Source organism: Phyllopteryx taeniolatus, chromosome 2 (assembly GCF_024500385.1).
Source record: "Phyllopteryx taeniolatus isolate TA_2022b chromosome 2, UOR_Ptae_1.2, whole genome shotgun sequence".
NCBI lineage: Eukaryota > Metazoa > Chordata > Actinopteri > Syngnathiformes > Syngnathidae > Phyllopteryx > Phyllopteryx taeniolatus.
The window spans coordinates 3,541,821-3,561,900 of record NC_084503.1 but is presented as its reverse complement, the minus strand read 5'-3'; the positions used below and the strand labels follow the sequence as shown (position 1 = coordinate 3,561,900).

General features: G+C 42.7%; 1 protein-coding gene across 18 annotated transcripts in view; it reads left to right on the top strand.

Annotated features, from left to right (window-relative positions):
- mical2a (microtubule associated monooxygenase, calponin and LIM domain containing 2a) overlaps positions 1-20,080 on the top strand; it is a 44,888-nt gene that overhangs the window by 18,718 nt on the left and 6,090 nt on the right. For 7 of the 18 annotated variants that reach the window (XM_061753822.1, XM_061753882.1, XM_061753901.1 and 4 more), the window contains exons 8-24: positions 465-722; positions 1,440-1,555; positions 2,336-2,462; positions 2,559-2,649; positions 3,011-3,158; positions 4,282-4,481; positions 7,328-7,431; positions 7,559-7,630; positions 8,582-8,713; positions 8,987-9,085; positions 10,510-10,767; positions 12,075-12,182; positions 14,752-14,932; positions 15,318-15,394; positions 16,153-16,249; positions 16,468-16,573; positions 18,113-18,177. In XM_061753822.1, coding sequence (XP_061609806.1) covers positions 465-722; positions 1,440-1,555; positions 2,336-2,462; positions 2,559-2,649; positions 3,011-3,158; positions 4,282-4,481; positions 7,328-7,431; positions 7,559-7,630; positions 8,582-8,713; positions 8,987-9,085; positions 10,510-10,767; positions 12,075-12,182; positions 14,752-14,932; positions 15,318-15,394; positions 16,153-16,249; positions 16,468-16,573; positions 18,113-18,177 — 2,239 coding nt within the window. Of the gene's footprint in view, positions 1-464; positions 723-1,439; positions 1,556-2,335; positions 2,463-2,558; positions 2,650-3,010; positions 3,159-4,144; positions 4,482-7,327; positions 7,432-7,558; positions 7,631-8,581; positions 8,714-8,986; positions 9,086-10,509; positions 10,768-12,074; positions 12,183-13,967; positions 14,933-15,317; positions 15,395-16,152; positions 16,250-16,467; positions 16,574-18,112; positions 18,323-20,080 lie in introns of those variants that run through there. The other 11 variants (XM_061753909.1, XM_061753935.1, XM_061753927.1 and 8 more) reach the window with 9 other exon arrangements.

Genomic DNA, 20,080 nt, shown 5'->3' with positions numbered 1-20,080 from the left:
TTTTGGCAACAGATTATTGGCTTTTCCCTTTATTTGAAACGATTGTTTTAAATTATGAGCATGGCCCAAAAACAAATTCAATTTGTAAACCAAGGCAGCACTGTATTCAGTAAATAATGAACTATACAGTACTGTATAATGTTACTAAATGTTGGGTCAAAAATATATATTCTATAAATTCTGAGAATGGAACATTCACCTTTCTTTATTCTTCCACTTCTTTTTTTATATTGTAGGAATTACTACTATTAACTGTTGTTAAGTTGATATCTTTTAGACTGTGTCAGTAAAACAATATTATGCTTTTAAAAGCAGACCTAATCTTGTGGTCAGTTGACGTATATACAGTATGTAAGAAGGAAGCATGCCAATCAATAATTCAAATAAAAAAAACTAAAATGGGTCAATGCAAAGCTAAACTAAACCATGCATAAGCTAGTATTGTTGCGCTTGTTGTTTGACAGGATTACACGGAGACGCAGAGGCTCCTAAGCAGTGATAACGTCAACCAGGAAGCTCTCCTGTGCTACGCTCGAGAGGCTGCCGACTTTGGCACCAACTACCAGCTTCCCACTCTGGACTTCGCCATAAACCACTGCGGGCAGCCGGATGTTGCCATGTTCGACTTCACCAGCATGCACGCCTCCGAGAACGCCGCTCTGGTCAGGGAGCGGTTTGGACACCAGCTGCTGGTTGCACTAGTGGGTGATAGCCTGTTGGAGGTAAGAGGATCTGATCTTAAATCACCAGTTAGACACTGAGACAAAAAAATACCGGGACATCCGCGGGCCAGAGCGTCCAGTGTCGCCGATGCCTCGCGACGTGCAGTGCGTGGGGGCACACATCAGAGACACTGTATCCCAAATAACATACAACACTTCAGGGAAGATGTATTTTTTTTTTTTTAGGGTTCTAGGCATAGCTTGATGGCCAAATGCATGCCGTAGTGGTAAAAAAAAAAAATAAATGCCACAAGTTATTATCAATAAAGAAGTTGAGCAGAAAAGCCGCAGCATGCAATAAGGTTGCTTGGTGTTTACATAGTGGGGGGGGACCACACATGCGAGCGCTGTGCTTGTGTCAGCTGGCCACAGTACAGTATATGCGGAGCCTCAAAATGTAGTTTCCCGATAAGAACACCATGGGTTGCAGTTTTTCCCGTTGCAGCGGGTTGGTACGCGTGCGAGAAGGTCAATCGCCAGGCGTGCGGGTGTGAGTCGTGAGGTGTGAGGTTGTCCAGTTCAGCCGCGCTCAAAGCACAAAATGTTCATTCGTCCAGAAGAACATTTGTGAGTTCACTCTGGCTCGTAATCTCTATTGTAATTCACCCCAAATGTGTTGGGGTTATTTTCTTCGCACCAAACTCATCCACGTATGCTTTTGTGGACGTTGCTTTGTGTACTCTTGTCTGATATACTGGCTCTGTGTTGCGTTTGCAGCCTTTCTGGCCAATGGGCACCGGCTGCGCTAGAGGGTTTCTGGCTGCCTTTGACACGGCCTGGATGGTGAAGAGCTGGGCTCAGGGTCGAACAGTACTTGAGGTGCTCGCAGAGAGGTATGCATTAAAAACATGGCACACACACACACACAATCTTGTTTAATATACACTCACCAGCCAGAGCAATACAAGAGCTGTATCAAACAGTTTGCCTTTACAGTGATGTAATAATCAGTTTTTAGGGTAATAATTTAAAATATGTAAAATATGCTTCGGTTTGTTGTTTTTGCTGAGGAACTTTCCTATCCGCGTGAGATGCCTCGGAAGTACTTGGAGGATAGCTCGTTCGAATTCTTCAACCGGTTCGGACAGGTGCCTCGATGCAAACTTTCAGCCACCTTCAGCAAAGGTTACTCCTGACCAACCTTTACCAAAGGAGATGTGATACCCACAATCCTTTACGGCAGCAATATTTAAAGCAACAGACCGCCGACTAAGTTCACAGGCCATGCGACGATGCTCGAGAGTTTCATGCTTTACAGATAATAATGAAATATTGCAATACAAAAATAGCACAGAACAGTATATATAAATGAATATGCATCAAGAATAGTCTTAGAATAGGAAGAGGATAGAGGTTGAGCAGTTGGGTGAGGGGCAAGAGAACAATGGGCACAACAACAGCCTCATCAACAACACTTAAGTAGTGTACAGTCCCATGATGACAGAAGCAATGACGGTTATTGTCAGCGATTGACAGAGGCTACAGGAGGTTCCCCCCCCAAAAAAAATAAAAATAAAAAAAAAAATCAATGAATTGGTGAATTTGCAAATGCCGAACTGCGAATTATGCGGGAGCTCAGGGTTTTATAATTGTACTGTTTTGTGTGTGTTTAGGGAAAGCCTTTACAGGTTGCTGCCACAAACAACACCTGAAAACATTGCCAAAAACTTGGAACAGTACACCATCGACCCAGCGACGAGATACCCCAACCTCATTTCCTCATGCGTCAGGCCTCACCAGGTGCAAAATAAGAGAGATTTTCATATCTTTTGCACCTGAGGGGAAAAAAAGAGGCTCGCTTTGATTTTTGTGTTCACTTTTTCTTTCTTTCTTCAGGTGCGTCACCTGTACTTGAGTGGAGAGCTGAATCCGTGCTCTCTGGAGCGTGCCGCCTCCATCCGTCGACCTGTTAATATCTGCAGACGAGGTAGAGGAATCCCAACGGCACGCTGCAGTCTGCAATGCGATGTTTAGCCTTGTCGGCCGGCCCTTACTTTGAAATGAGTTATTTCAAAGCTAGAACTTGCAGAGAGGAAGTCATATTCTGTGGTTTGTTTTTACACATGGGCTCACTGCGTGGAGGAAGCTATAAAGTGGGAGTTACCGTGCAAAAACGTCTTACTCGCCAAGTTCAGAGTTACTTTCGTTTCCTGTTTTAAATCCAAACTCAAATGTGAGGCGAGAGCTAGTTCTTGACCCTTGCGGCCGATTCCGGGGAGTGGCGCTTTAATGCCAATGTTGACTCATTTGGAGTTTTACAGTGAAAACCAACTTGTGCTCCTCCACAGATTCTGAGATCAGACCTGCGAGGCTTCTCACGTGGTGCCAGAAACAGACGGAAGGTTACAGGAACGTAACAGTCACAGACCTGACGTTCTCTTGGAGTAGCGGCCTCGCCTTGTGTGCTTTGATCCACAGGTTCAAACCCCATCTGATGTACGTAAGCTGTCAGAAAGCAGCGCCGAAGACTTATTTTGGCACACTACGACCTTACAAACTAACAACTAACGCTGCTGTGTGTTAAATACATCCTGTTTTTGGCAGTCCTTTGTACCGCTCTGTATTACAGCTTTGGATGAGTCCATTTACAGAACAAATTATATCCTCTCCTGCCTCAATGATTGCCTTCATACCTTCCCGCATGCCCCTGCAATTTCATGTGGTCCTGCAAGTTTTCAGGAACACGCTGGCATTCTCCCCCGTTTTCCCTCCTCCTAATGTACGCCTGTCAGCACAGTGGAATTCTGCGAAGTGCGTAGGTTTGCAGAAACTAAAGAAAAAGGGGGCCTAAATGCATGCTGTTGGGTTTGTGTGCTCCTTAAGATTTTTTTTGTATGGTGTCCGCACATTGTCAATGTCGGCTGAGACATCAGAGCTGTTCATCTGTTTATCAAGTCCTTTGGTGCCATTTTCGTCTGCTAAAAAGGAGGAAAGAATGTTTCCCAGTAAAGCCATTGCTCTGTGCTGATATGAAGACAAAGGTTGAAAATAAAATATCTAGTGGAAATGCAAAGTGCAGTTACCTAGCTAGGTATGACAAAACCCTGAAAATATATCTTCCCTCAGGACAGTCCGCTGGTGTGGCTGCTTTAGAGCGCCTTGTTGTTCCAAGCGGAGAGGCTTTAAGCTGATATTTTTGTCCGGCTCAAACGTATCGTTGCGTATGTGTAGGAATACGAAAGATGCTAATGGGAGTTGCATCCATTTTTCCAGGTTGTAGTAGTGGTACTTGATGGACATTTAATAATTGAGTGGGTTAGCATTTGAGAGTGGAGACATCATTCAAATTTGGCAGGGTTGCTAACTTTCACTCTGCAGGGGTATTGTATTTTCACATTGTTTTGTGCGCTTTATGCTACCCTCTGCTTGCCTTTAGTCACTCGATAGGCCCATGGCCTTTGTCACCTTCCTGTCTCATTCAGACCGACTATGATAGTTGAGAACACCCCGACGGAAGACGAAAAACACACTAACTTCAGTCGAGACCGTAGCATGGAGACAGCATGACACGTACAAGACCTGCTTCCCACTCAAGTCACTGTCATCTTTTGCGCCTCAGAGACTTTGAGTCGTTAAGTGAGGAAAACCAGGCCGACAACCTCCAGCTGGCTTTTGACATCGGAGAGCGGGAATTTGGGATCAGACCATTCGCCTCCGTGAAAGAGCTGAGCGGCTCCCTGGAGCCGGAGAAGACCAAAATCATCAACTACCTATCCAAATTCTACGAACTCTTCCGAGGCACACCTTTACCTGATGCAGGTACTATGCTCTGTTCGATGTATTCTATACTACACTCTGCTCTATTCTATTGTACCATAACATACTACAGTCTATTCCAGGGTACTGTACTATACTAGCCAGCATTTTAGTTGACGCTACTGACCACTCTACCCAAATTAAACAATATCCCACTACGCTATCCAACGCACTGCTATGCTATACTTCGCTTTACCTTACCGTACTCGACTGTACTGTACTTTATCCGTTCTGCTTGACAAGTGAGCACTATTGCTCTTGACTCCAAATTTACTGTACAGTGTTCTCGTGTGACCAAGTCCTGTTGCGAATTGAGAAAATCCCAGAGCCCCCGTGAAAAGGTTTCTAATCCCCTACAGATGCCACAAGATTGCGGCAAAGCACTACTTTTCTATGAGACTCGACTATGGGCAGACGAAATGAAGCTCCTCCCTTAACTCTCTTCCGAGATGCCACAAGACTGAGCCAAAGCAACACTTTTAAAGTCCGCTAGCTTAAGGCTAACGCATTTTCCAAAACAACATAGCTAACAAATATTACTGGTGTTGCGGTTTTACAACCCTTTAAGCAACATATATTTGGGGCCCTGGAACGGAATAATGGCATTTCCATTCATTTGAACAGGGAAACATGATTTGCTTGCCACACAGCATTCTTGTTTACTTTACGGAAATGATTCCTCTGTACTCAACTTCTATTACTGTATACTACACCAAGCTATGCTATGCACTGCTGTGGATCATTTTGCACAGTACCTTACCATACTCCACCCTACCATACCATAATATACTGTTGTTCTGTACTGTAGTAAACCACACGGCACTGTAATATATACTTGAATGGATTGTACTGTTGCTAACTGCATCGGTTTGACTTCTGCTGTTTTTTATATTTGTATTGTACCACCAAATTATGTAGAAAAGAAGTGTAACTCCAGACAAAGAGAATGTACAACCCCAATGCCAATGAAGTTGGGATGTTGTTTTATACATAAATAAAAACAGAATACAATGATTTGGAAATCATGTTCGACCTATAGTTAATTGAATACACTACAAAGACAAGCTATTTAATGTTCAAACTGATAAACTTCATTGTTTTTAGCAAATAATTATTAACTTGGAATTTTATGGCTGCAACACATTCCAAAAAAGCTGGGACAGGGTCATGTTTAGCGCTGTGTTACATCACCTTTTCTTTTAACAACATTCAGTAAACATTTGGGAACTGAGGACACTAATTGTTGAAGCTTTGTAGGCGGAATTCTTTCCCATTCTTGCTTGATGTACAGTTTAAGCTGGTCGTTGTCGTATTTTACGCTTCGTAATGCGCCGCACATTTTCAATGGGAGACAGGTCTGGACCGCAGGCAGGCCAGTCTAGTACCCGCACTCTTTTACTGTAACATGTGCAGAATGTGGTTTGGCATTGTCTTGCTGAAATAAGCAGGGGCGTCCATGAAAAAGACGTTGCTTGGATGGCAGCATATGTTTCTCCAAAACCTGTATGTACCTTTCAGCATTAATGGTGGCTTCACAGATGTGTAAGTTACCCATGCCATTGGCACTAACACAGCCCCATACCATCACAGATGCTGGCTTTTGAACTTTGCGTCCATAACAGTCCGGATGGTTCTTTAACCTCTTTGGCCCGGAGGACACGACGGCCACAATTTCCAAAAACAATTTGAAATGTGGACTCGTCGGACCACAGAACACTTTTCCACTTTGTATCAGTCCATCTTAGATGAGCTCGGGCCCAGAGAAGCCGGCGGCATTTCTGTGTGTTGTTGATAAATGGCTTTTGCGATGCATAGTAGAGTTTCAAGTTACACTTACGGATGTAGCGCCGAACTGTATTTACTGACATTGGTTTTCTGAAGTGTTCCTGAGCCCATGCGGTGATATCCTTTACACATTGATGTTGGTTTTTGATGCAGTGCCGCCTGAGGGATCGACGGTCACGGGCATTCAATGTTGGTTTTCGGCCTTGCCGCTTACAAGCAGCGATTTCTCCAGATTCTCTGAACCTTTTGATGATATTGTGGACCGTAGATGATGAAATCCCTAAATTCCTTGCAATTGTACGTTGAGGAACATTGTCCTTAAACTGTTGGACTATTTTCTCACGCACTTGTTCACAAAGAGGTGAACCTCGCCCCAGCTTTGCTTGTGAATGACTGAGCAATTCAGGGAAGCTCCTATTCTACCCAATCATGGCACCCACCTGTTCCCAATGAGCCTGTTCACCTGTGGGATGTTCCAAACAGGTGTTTGATGAGCATCCCTCAACTGTCGCAGTCTTTTTTGCCACCTGTCCCAGCTTTTTTGGAACGTGTTGCAGCCATAAAATTCCAAGTTAATAATTATTTGCTAAAAACAATGAAGTTTATCAGTTTGCACATTAAATATCTTGCCCTTGTAGCGTATTCAATTAAATATACCTTGAACTTGATTTGCAAATCATTGTATTCTGTTTGTATTTGTTTAACACAACGTCCCAACTCCATTGAAATTGGGATTCTATTCCCTTTTCAGTTGATTTCCTGTGTGTGTTATGAACTCCTAGCAGTCAAGAATGCTGCGATGTGTGGAATGTGTATTTGTAGCAGCCCTGTGAACTGCTGTGGACTGACGCTCTCAGAAGGGCCACTCACTTCATCCATTTCCATCACTCTGACATGGTAGTTGTGTATTTAAAGTGGAATATTTGCCAGCATCAGTTCACTTTACTCCCTATTCCTAAGACTTCAGTCTGTTATGGGCATTATGCACTGATATTATTTGACGTTTATGGCTGCGCGATGTGGAAAGTCTGAGGGCTTTAATTCAGTCACATGTCGTACCACAGGCTCCAGACGAGTGGATGAAAACAGTGAAGATTATCCATCTAAGGAAGTCCGAAGTAATAATAATGTTCTTAATCTTGCTCTGCCAAGGAAACGAGTTCCTAAGGTAACATTGTACTGCATACTGTGTTGTTTTTAATTGTATTTATTGTCAACTTGTTTTTACTGCAATTTATCGTTGATTTGAAACTCACCTTCTAACTTTGTTTTGTGCCCCTCTGCTGGACTTGTAGGATGAGAAAAAGACAGATGGTACAGACTCCATTTACAAAAGGAGGAGAAAATTTTGCACTTACTCGGAGGAGGTGGGTGGAAATAATTATTGCAAAAATGTTGCATTATATCAGTATGGCTGCTCACAGCTCAGTTCAATGAACTGCTTTGACACACCAGTAATGGAGCAAGCATGTCATTGCCGTCGGGCGGAAACTCAGTATGTCCAAATATGGAAAATTGAACATATATATATTTTACAAATCAATACATTTAGTTTGTATTGAGCTTGAGAACACATCTATTAACTCTCTTGGACACTTGAACTGTCTGAGTAGTGTCGTAAAACTCAGCCTTTTCCTCGCTCTGTGGGAGCTGTGTGGCATTATGGCGAAACTCTGGATGTTTTTTTTTTGTTTTTTATATAGACAATTAGGTTAGCTACATTTGAGTTTTGTTTAAAAAGGGATTGCTGTAATGCTTCTGTGCAGAAGGAACTGGTCAGCCCTGAAGGTAAGTTTGCGTGCAGATTCATTTCCGCCTATTAAAACGCTTCGTCAGCTCATCGTTTTATTTATTGCATCTAAGACCCTTATTGCGTCTAAGACCCTTGAAAAGAGTTTGGGAAGATGATATAACCACAGTTGTTTGCTTTTGTGAAGTATTAGGTTTTTTTTGTCTGGTTGAGGTGCAGATGATTGACGTGTCCGACCATTTTATTCAACGACTGCATACTAAATTAGCGTTTTTAAAGTGTATTAAATAAGTGATTGATTTAGTGCGCAGGGGTATCTGATATTTTATATTTATATTTAATATTTGGTACCAATACCAACTCGAACGACGAGATGCGAGGATTGCGCCCGACCGCAACGGCGTGTAAGTGACGACACTGCATTTCTGTGGCTGTAAATAACTCCTTGTGATGCCATTGATGTAGTGTGATGTAATAAAGATGATAAACTCTTCTTGGCAAAGTACACTTGGCAGCAAATACAGTTCGCGCACGGCCTCCAGATCGATGTTGTCTTTCTCCCTTTCAGGCCACCATTTTGTCCACTAAAGGGACTTCAATGTGGGATGGAAGGGAACCCAAAGAAAACAAAGTGCGCTCAATGGCTACACAGTTACAGGCCAAAATTGAGAGCACAACAAGCTACACTCAAAGGAAACTGGTATAGTCATCCCTTTTATTTATTCTAATCATAATGTAAAATTGTTGTTATTTTATTGGCACAACACATTTCAATGTAGTCATTCAGGGATGTAATACTTGGCCATTCATTACTGTGCAAACTACATATTTCCTGTGTCCAAATGCTGTGAGTTGTCTGCTGAAAATGTTTCTTTTCCGACTGCTAAACTTTTTCATTTGATCTGTTCAGCCTCTCCCAGCCATACGCGCCTTTTTATTAACTCTCGTTCCCAACTTTTCTGCCAAATCCCAGTCAGAGCGTTCCTCCCCTCTTCAGACTCTCGACCCTGCCGAGTGTGCGCGCTTAAGATTATCGCCTCCCATCCCGCCCAAGCCTCCACCTGAGATCCAGGTAGAGAGCCGTGAAGCCGGAGTGCAGTTGGGAACCGCAAACAGCCGACATAATGCACATTCACGTGTGGGCATGCTGAGAGAGAAAATGTAACCTCAATACTGAATACATCTCTACTAGACAGAATGAAATGTTACAGTTTGCTATTCCGTTTATTTAGAGGAATGTATTTTTTTTTTGGGGAACATTCTTCAGCCCTTAGTCCCTTCACTTCTCAGCATTCAGCAAATTCCTTCGTGTGTCATTGAAACGCTGCCCAAAATCGTTTGCATTGCGATCGCCATGTATCATTTTTGGTTTCTACCACGTATGCAGTATCATTAAAAAGCACAGAAAAGCATTTCCCTGCCCACGCCCACGTTTAAATTATGCAAATCCTTTTTAAATGCTGCGCTCATGGGTGACACTGCTAGCTAGCTCAGGGGTGGTGGGAGCACATGTGGCTGACTCTGATCAGCCCGCAAGGTTAATAAAAAATGAATAGGTTTCCTCACAAATATCAGTGATTCATCAAATACACTGGTTAACAAGTGAATTCCGAGCCCTTGCATCTTTTACGTTGTTGAAATCGAATGCTGTCGGGCATGAATTGTTCATCGGTGCGAATTGTTCTTGCGTCTCGGATGTGCAGATTTATTCTAACAGTTTCACCTCCAGGCGTCGCCACGGCAGCAAAAGCTGTAGAAGGGCGCGCGAGGCGCCGCACATTTCCGCGGTCGGTTCACTCTTGATACAGCTGAACTTCGCCGCGAAAAAGAACACGCGCATACGCACCTTTTGTAAATGAGGCCCCAGGTCTGTAAAGGTATGCCAAAAATGTGTTTCGTACATACTTTTTTTAGGGAAATGCAACATCTATAGTTTCTTCTTTTTAGGAAATAAACGATACAGACAAGTTTGACGTTCTGCTAAAAAGCTATGGCTAGCCATGATATGTGCTAGCCAGAATTTTGCAACGGACCAGGCTTGACGTTGCTAGCAGAGATTGAATGACTAAAGATTTTTTGTAGTCGATGCTAACGTGATGAATGTCGAGTCAAAGTCCGTTAGTCGATGATATCGTTGCTGTATTTTCAGCACAGTACAAAGGTCCCAAACCACGGACTGGTTTTACGTAAAGACATATCTTGATGAACTGACATTCAAGCAAATAAAAACACATATTCTTGTCCTTTACCTAAAATTTCCTTGGTGGAATCCCCAATAATTCCCCACACACACACTTTCGTAAAAGGTTTAATAATTACATGCTGGGCCGTAGCTGGCCCACAGGCCTTGAGTTTGACAGCTGTGACCTAACCCTAACACAATAAGTGTTTTCGGAATCGACTGGCTGGCTGAAGCATGTAAAACCACCAGCACGGTTCCGTCAATAATCCTCCGGCTCGAGGTTTACGACAGTCTGTCTGTCACCCGCTTTTCAGTTTCAAGTCAGTATCAGACGCGCGGCACGAAACTTAGTCCCCACGGAGCTTCGACCCAACGCCCGGGAGCTCCCGCCTCAGCCTCCTTGCTGCTTCTCTGTCGTGAAACTCAGACCCGTGCTTCAGACACACGAGCAGACCGAGATCTCGCCAGAATCCGAGAGCGAAGTGTGCACCGCGCCCGCCGTCCACTCGGCGGTCGCGTTCATGTCCAGAGTTCTGCAGCGCCTCAAGGAGGTGGATGAACTCATCTGTGAGGTGAAGTCTTCTCCTCTTCCTTTCCTCATGCCCTCTTTCACTCCTTTTCCTTCAATGTGATCTGTGCATGTTGTGATGGAACGTGACGAAATGCTGATGAATGAGTATACTTTGTGTAACGTAGTCAGATAGTGAAGTCAGCCCCATAATTATCCCTCCAGCTGGAACGCGGCAGGAGCGGGCCAGCAAAACGGGTTTGCGTGTGTGCGTGCGTGCGTGCGTGCGTGCGTATGTACAGTATGTGCGCAGTGCAGTTTTGGCCAGGCCGAGGCTTACATCTGGCTATTTTAATTATTCACATTTGATGAAAGTAAAAACAAAGTCAATATCTTGACCTTCAAAAGGGTGTAGCGAGGAAAATGAACGTCTGAAGGTTTGGTTGAGTTTCACAAGATGGGCCATCTGTTGCTCTTCTTATCGTTAGCTTATGTATTTAGCATTAGATCTCTGGTGATGTCGTTTGCTCTTGTTTAGCATATACGTGCACATTTTTTGTCTTTTATTGTAATATGAAGCCATCTCCGCAAAACCGGACGACATTAGTCCTAACTTTAACATAGAAGGTGACGCGAAGGGAAAGGTTAGTATTTCCTTAAAAATATTGTTAGCTTATTGTTCGCTTAAAAATATCGTTAGCATAATAGTCTATTTTTTTTTTAAACAAACAAGAAGACAGTGATTGGCTGGCGACCAGTTCAGGGCGTTGAATAAAAGCATTACTTTGCCATTTCGTGGAAACTTGGTACCAAGGAACTATGTTGAAGTGATTTGAGGATCGTCATTTAGTAAAAAAGTAGTGCTTTTTCACCATCTCCAATCAATCAAACAGTCAAATTTGATTTATATAGCACTTTTCATAGATTAAAAAAATGCAACCCAAGGTTTTCCCCACAGAGATAAAAACAGACAAAATGATCTTGTGGCATCTTGATATTAAGGAACTATGTTGAAGTGAGCTGGAGTTTCAGTTAGACAAAAGTGGTCCTTTGGTGCCATCTTTTGGCATCTATAGGCAATTTTATATTTTATAATGACTTGCGGATTTTTGCTATTCGCAACAGGGCTCAAACCCAGTTTGTCTTTGTATTTGATCAATTGAGCGCCCTACTTCAGGTTTCTGTGGCCGTCTCGCATTTGTGTTCCGCCGCAGTAGAGCGGAAAAGTCAACATTGCACTGCATTGCTCATAGTGAGCAGAGATGAGTGCGTTACATTTTTGTCTGTACACACGCAGAAGTTGCTCAGTTCCTTTTGTGTCGTCAGACAGAAGTGGCGAGACTGATCTTTTGTTCCCATTTCATGTTTTAGAAAAAAGCTCAGTCACGACAAACTAGAGAGTTTCAGTCAAAGAGCATAAAGGAGAAAGCAGTTCACCTCAGCGGTTTGATCTCAGCAGACAGCTCTGTTGTTATCAAGGTGACTATCACATGTTCGCCCTCGGATCCCCTCCCTAGCTTGTGTTTGTTTGCATGTTTGGACACTCTTGTGGCATGCAGTCTGTTTCATGTTCAAAATCTAGATAAGATTATCATACTGCTGGTATTTTTGCTCACTAATGAGGTATTAGGGAGGAAATATACACTACAGTAGGGGTGTGCAAACATTTGCGCTGAAGGGCCACACATTTGATTTTTAAAGCAGTCAGATGGACCAGATCATTTGAACATAAGGTAAAAAAAATAATAATAAACTAACAAAAAAGTGTTCAGATCTAGAAAATAATTGTCCTTTTTGTGGTATATTTAATCAATTATAATTCATGAATAAAATGCATACAGAATGTCAAATGTGGAATGTGAAATTTTTTACTATTTTTGTTTTATTTACAATAAATTTATTGAAATCGATACAAAATATTACATCTATATGTAAGGTTATTTTACTAATATTTTTTTATCATCTACATTTAATTAACCAATGATTTAATAAATTGAATACAAATGTTCAATGTATATGGAAAATGTTTTATTTTAATTTAATTATTTACAATAATTTGACCAATTCATAAAAAATTACTGCCGGCACGGCAGACGACTGGTTCGCACTTCTGCCTCACAGTTCTGGGGACCGGGGTTCAAATCCCGGCCCCGCCTGTGTGGAGTTAAAACTAAAACTGTTAAATAAGTACCCAACTTTATTTTGAAAGTGTTAGTTTTTAATTTTCCGTAAATTGAGCAATTGAATAAGCAAAACGATGTTCGATGTCACCACATGCAGAGGGACCTTTACGAGAGCATCCTTAAAAATGTCCTCCATCCTTTTCACATGTTGGCTTTGCTTTTTGTGCACGTGCGCTTTCGATCAGCGGCAGAGGAGGAGAACGTGGTTGCGTTTGTTGGTGGTTTCCTTCTAGGTTCTACTCCACCCATCCCATAACGTCTGCTTCAAAGCAGCAACATCCACATGTCGTGCACTCGTACATCATATTTCACTTTGGCGCTACTTTTCCTTTTTTTCCTTTTCATTCCTGAGGATCTAGCTCCAAATCCAATACTGATAGCGATACTGTATAACACAAGTGTGATTCCCCACTCCCCATTTTGAATGCAACTTCTGATATTAGCACGTCTCCCCCTTCTGTTTGGACTGAGCGTGCACATTGTTGCAGTGGTTTTCACATGATTGCAATTGTTGAAAGGGTTTAAAGTGTCCCTTTCACAACAAATAACGCAACAAACCTAACGTGTGCAACAACAACATAACTCCTTTGCTGTTACGAACCTATTTTTACTGCGTCATACACGTTGCTTGACTTTTTTGGAATGTTTAGCATGTGCAACGAGCAACTATAATATTATCTTCATCTGGACAATCTAATAAGCACTCGTACAAGCTGTATCAAAATGTTGTATGTGATATGTTTGTCCTGCCGTTCAGTTAAACGTGGGAGCGTAAATATTACAAGTCGCTCTACTGTAAATAGTAAATATTGTTAAATAATGGCTTTTTCTCTGATCGTGTCAATAACAATTGAAAGGCGGATGTTTTGGTCCAGTTTCTTTATTGAAGCGCATTAGATTGTGCCGATAAATGGTGAATTTACCCTTGAAAAGAAACCTAGTACATTTTTTATTATTATTATTATTTTTTTTCTACACATCCTCAAACCTTGGCCCCAAAAATCGGCTTGTACAAGACCTGTTTTGAAACTTGTACCTCTTATGTTTGGTGGCCTCAGTATTGCATCTCTGCTTTTTGCAGGAGGAGTTCAAATATCTTGGGGTCTCGTTCACGAGTGAGGGGAGAATGGACCGGGAGATCGACAGGCGGATCGGTGCGGCGTCTGCAGTGATGCGGACTTTGTATCGGTCCGTTGTGGTGAAGGAGGAGCTAAGCCGAAAGACGAAGCTCTCGATTTACCGGTCCATCTACGATCCTACCCTCACCTACGAAAGAACGAGATCTCGGATAGAAGCGGCCGAAAGGAGTTTCCTCCGCAGGGAGTCCGAGCTCTCCCTTAGAGAGAGGGTGAGAAGCTCGGTCATCCGGGAGGATCTCAGAGTAGAGCCGCTGCTCCTCCGCATTGAGAGGAGCCAGATGAAGTGGCTCGGGCATCTGATTCGGATGCCTCCCGGACGCCTCTCCGGTGAGGTGTTCCGGGCACGTCCCACCACGAGGAGACCCCCGGGGACGACCCAGGACACGCTGGAGAGACTGTCTCTCGGCTGGTCTGGGATCCCCTCGGAAGAGCTGGATGAAGTGGCTGGGGAGAGGGAAGACTGGGCTTCCCTGCTGAGGCTACTGCCCCCGCGACCCGACCTCGGATAAGCAGAGGAAAATGAATGAATATTGTGGAGTGCTATTTTTCCTCATTAAAATACAGCAATTTTTTTGTTGTTCTTTTGGAGACCGCTGGAGCGGATTAATGGCACCATCGTGTTTTCTACAAGGAAGCCATATTTTGGGTTCATGTGTCTTTCATGAGCTTTTTGAAATGAAGCCTTCCAAATCTATCATGACCCTCTCGGTGTGTTGTGTTCCTCAGGGCAGCTCGGTCCAAAGGGCGTTCCCCCAGTCTGGTGAAAAGTGTCACTCATGCCAGCGCCGTGTTTATTTGGTCGAGAGGATTTGTGCGGAGGGCTTCTGCTTCCACAGGGAGTGCTTTCGCTGCACCACCTGCAGCTCTGCCCTGCGCCAGGGATCGCATGCCTTTGACTCTCAACACGGTACTATCGCTTTCCCTCATTAACATACTATATATTTTGCAATATCTCATGAGATCCAATACAAATGCAGCTTAAGCGTCTTTTTCACAGTTTGAATTGTCCTGATTTGTGGGCGGGGCTCAAACACAGTCCCGTGATCAGGCACTTGCCAATTAGCGTGCACTTCACCAGTACCTACTGTGTTCATGGTCACAAATGAACGAACACTTGACATTTATTTTCCAGCTAATTTAAGTCAAATGCAAGCTGTAAAACGGGCTTTGAGCATTATCTTTGCAAAAAGCAGAATAGTTGATACAGGTCTTTTATTGGATCTTAATCGGGTGTGCAGGAGTGCCTCGTGTTTTGGTTGGGTTCAAATGAAACAATTGATGTGCTCCGACAGGTAAATTGTACTGCAAGCTTCACTTTGATCAACTTAACAACGGGAAAAGACTGCACAGGATTGTGTCTCCACGCTCGGTAAGAACCAAGCAGCCCCAATGCGAATTCATGTGGTTATTTGCTCTGATAGATCATATGCAGAGGCGGCAAAAGTACTCTCACTTCTGTAGAAGTACAGATACTTGTGTAAAAACAAGACTTTGGTTAAAGTAGAAGAACTGATTCAATTCCTAAACTTGGTAAATGTTGAACAGGACTCGAGGCAGGCAGGACCCAATTGCAAGATGAACAATGGAAAACGCCATAAACGCATCAATGTGGTGGCGCTATAACTCTTTAAGCAACGGATATTTGAACACAAACGGTTGAGTAACACATGTTGACAGATTATATCGCAATACTCACAGGCATATATTTATCCTGCGAAGAATAACTAATGTTACTGTGGCTTACTGAGGAGGAACTGTATGTACTGTATATGTGTGTACTGTACTGCCCCCAAGTGGCCAAGGCGCACGCACCAGAAGGGAGCAGCCCAATGTCCATTGAATTGGAGCAAAACAAAATTTCATTCTTTATATTCTATTTAATTGTCATTACTGTATGTTTTTGTAAAGTAAAAAAAATTATAAAGTGCTAGTTTTCCGATTTAACAAAACACGGTACAATTTGTTTTCTTTTTTTGGAATGATGAAAGATGATTTGAGATACTAGTGTGAATCGCGGAACGATTCTTATCTCAAGGTACCGCTGTAACTGAAAAATCTATTTATGTGCAGTAACAACATATTTGGATTTCATAACGTCTCACCACTGATGATCCTTCTCTGTCCCAGAATCATTTTGGAAGGCGGTTCGAGGGGCGATGTGCGGCTGTTGAAGAGGGCGCCTCCTCCGGCTGTACAGCGGCTCTGCAGAGCCAGCCCGCCGCAGGTACCTTCAGCTCTTTGGTGAGGAAGCAGCTGAGCAGACCCCTGAGTGTGGCGCGTGCCGTGTGTAGCGCTCCCAGGCGTGTGTGCCGCCGGGTGCGCGGGGCAGCACGGGCCTTCGCTAGCCACCTCAGGGACAACGTCCAGGACTATGCCTTCCTGTACGAGCTGCTGAGCTTGAGCTTGCCCTTGCTGCTCGTCTTATACGACGTTCTGCTGCAGATGCAAACGGAGGCCGTGCCCCGCGGGCCGGGCTCTCGGGTTCTGTGGGTCTAGGAGATTATCGGGCCCGGCCGGGGTCGACACCCAAATCTAAACCGACGCCAAGGTGCTTGTTAGTTTCAATGCGGCACTGTACACCTTTTTTTTTTTTTTTTTTTTTAAGCCATGGTGAATAAGGATGCACCAAATACATGTCAATAACCTAATACCATAATTGCCAAAGTCATTTTGAATGTTTTCAGAAAACAAGAAAAAACAACACATTAAAAGCCTTTATTCAATCTTTGCGGATTACCATGACCTGGATGATATAAAATATATTTTGTATTTTTCACAAGCATATTTGTTTTCTTTAATTGATATTGTGACAGTATGTTAAAAATGACTGCGGTTATGCTATTATGCTAACGATATGTAGAATCCTAATGATTCAAATTAGTGAAACGGTTGTAATCGGAGACCTTTAACCAAGTAATGGCAACAAGATGTTTTACATTTTGCTCCAGAAGAAAGTCTGTATTTGAAATTACAAAACATTTCAAAGCATCTGAACATTGTGGTTTAATAATGCTGGATCAAATCAGGTCAGGATATATTTGAATATTAGAGTTTCTGACTGCGCATACAGATAATATAGTTTGAGACAGATGTTTGTTTTGTTAGAAATGGATTTTCATTTGTTAGAAATGGATTTTCATTTGTTTTTTAATGTAATAGAGTCAATTTGAATACAAGTCCTTGGTTGAGTATTCAAAAGAGCAGACGGTAATTTGCACACTCCGATTGAATAATATACATTAGCAAAACTGAAATGAATATCATTTTTGGCGAGAGTGAGTGCACTTGAAATTTCAGGCTGCTAAAAGGTCAAATGGTTGCTGGATGTTTTCATTAAGTGATCCTGAGAGTGGCTGTTACACTCGCACACTTCCAATTGCGTTACTCAGGTCATGATGACTGACTGCCTTCATGCACTTTATATTTGAGAACTGCCTTAAGGATTTAACAGCAGCGAAAAGTGGACTGAACTCTGGTGTAATCTTGCACATGTGCAATTTGCTTACTTAATCATACTAATAATACAGTATGTTATTACATGCTGTGGACGCTTCTGAGTATTTAGTTTGTACTTTGCTGCCATCTACTGTCGAGTCTCAGCATAACGAGGGCGTAAAACCCACCCCTTCAGTTCTTTCTAGAACTGTATTTTTTATTTTATTTTATTTACTGTAGACAATAGAGGCTGGCGAGCTCGCCACTCTTGCTGTAACCTCTTCTAACAAGAAGCCTCCCGTTGGCTTCGACATCTATTGATGCTCATCTGGCACTGTAGAGATTTTTGTACTTTTTTGTTTACAGCAATATGGCGTTGGATTTGCTCTCAGCTAGTTACTTTTAACATGCTCCATGGCTGAATGTGGTGTTCATTGCACCACACGTGGGAAAACAGTTTTAAAATCCTTGTTCCGAAAAACAAAAGCTGACTAAAGCCAACTTGTGTGTAAATGTTTGTCTGCAGAACACCTCCACAATTGCAAAACCAATTACACAGTATCTTCTTTCTTCTAAATGTCAATCTTGTATTCAAGACTCTGCTTAATTCCGTTGTTTTCCTTCCTTCATGTGTATGCTCTTTGTGTTTTAGACATTTCTCTTCACCTAGTATGATGTGTCTGAGACGGCCGGATGGTTACAAATATCTTGTTAAAGGTGATCACGTGCATGGTCACGAGTTTGTGTGTTTTACTTCCCGCACGCATCAACTTCCAAATAACTGTAATAATAAGTGCCGATCTGCTATAACTGCATTTTGCAATTGTGAGTTTAATTAAAGTTGGCCCTGGCTTTGACATTACTCACCACGACTCTTGAAATGCTTCTGTGTGACCTTGTGTTTTCATAATGAATGAGAGCTACCATTTAAACCTGGGTTACATCAATAATGGAGTAAAACACGGGAAACTTGACTATTAGCCAAAAATAAAACATCGTTGGGTTTTATGAGAAGAATTATGCTGAAACATGATACGTAAAGTCTACACGTCCCTGTTCTAATGCCACGTTTTTGTTCTATAAAAGGAGACTAAGATAAATCATTTCAAAACTTTTTCCACCATTAATATCTCCTATAACCTGTGCAGCTCAATTTGTTTTTTAAAATCTTTTCCAAAGGGGAAGTAAAAATAAACAACTGAAATAACGTGGTTGCATAAGTGTGCACACCTGTGTATAAATGGGATGTGGCTATGTTCAGAATTAACCATTCACATTACAAATTATGAACAGTTCCAAATAGCAGTCAGTGTTGGCATGAAACATACAGGCTTCTGGTAGGAAGCAAAAAAAAAAACAAGTTGGGTAAAGCCTACTAGAACATCCATCCATTTTCTGAGCCGCTTATCCTCACAAGGGCCGCGGGAGTGCTGGAGCCTATCCCAGCTATCTTCGAGCAGGAGGCGGGGTGTACCCTGAACTGCCAGCCAATCGCTGGGCACATAGAAACAACCATTCGCACTTACATTCACACCTACGGGCAAGTTAGAGTTTTCAATTAACCTAGCATGTATGTTTTCGGGATGTGGGAGGAAACCGGAGTGCCCGGAGAAAACCCACGCAGGCATGGGGAGAACATGCAAACTCCACACAGGCGGGGCCGGGGATTGAACGCTAGTCCTCTGAACTGTGAGGCAGGCGTTCTAACCAGTCGTCCACTGTGCCGCCCCTACAAGAACATCTGGAATTTATTTGGGGTTAATCAGAGGCATTTTAACCTGAGTTTGAATGTGGTTTGTCAATCCTGAACACAGCCACATTCAAGTTATAAGAGGGTGTGTACACTTTTGCAACCACATTTCAATCATTTATTTTTGTTGCCCCTCTCAAAAATTATTTTGAGTTGTACAGGTTCGTGAAAAACGTTTTGAAACTCATCGTTTTAGGGATTGCAAAAACCTGGCATTTGAACCGGGGTGTGTAGACATTTTAGATAAACTTGTGAATGTAACGTTTGTTGTGAACGTGTAAGAGACATTTTATATGTTGACAGCACACATCATGATCCAGCAGCATCTACAATAATATCCCTTTTTAGGTTTTAGGACTTGTTTGTTTGCTTTGTACCGTATTTTCACGACCATAAGGAGCACCGTAATAAAAGGCGGAGTCTCTGTTACGGGGTCTATTCCTGTATTTAACACATACATAAGGCGCACCGCATTATTGGGCGCAGGCACGGTAAAACATACGCTAGCTTAAAACATAGGGTAGCATGCAAGCACGCTAAAACATACGCTAGCATGCATGCTAGCGTATGTTTTTAAAAAGGAAGCGGGAGTCCTTCCAGCCATGCTGTCCTCAGTCACGTCCGCCTTTCCTCTATATAAGCAGCGTGTCGGCAGGAAATGCTCTCAGTCAGTCAAGCGGAGCGCTCATCAAAGTCACACAACAACATGTAAAGATTTTGGAACTCGGTGCACACACAAGGCACGCCGTATTATAAGGGGCCCAGTCCATTTGGGAGAAAATGTAAGACTTTTAAGTGTGCCTTATGGTCGTGAAAATGCGGTATTTATCTTTTAAGAGCAATGTCTACAAGGTCAAAAAACAAACACTT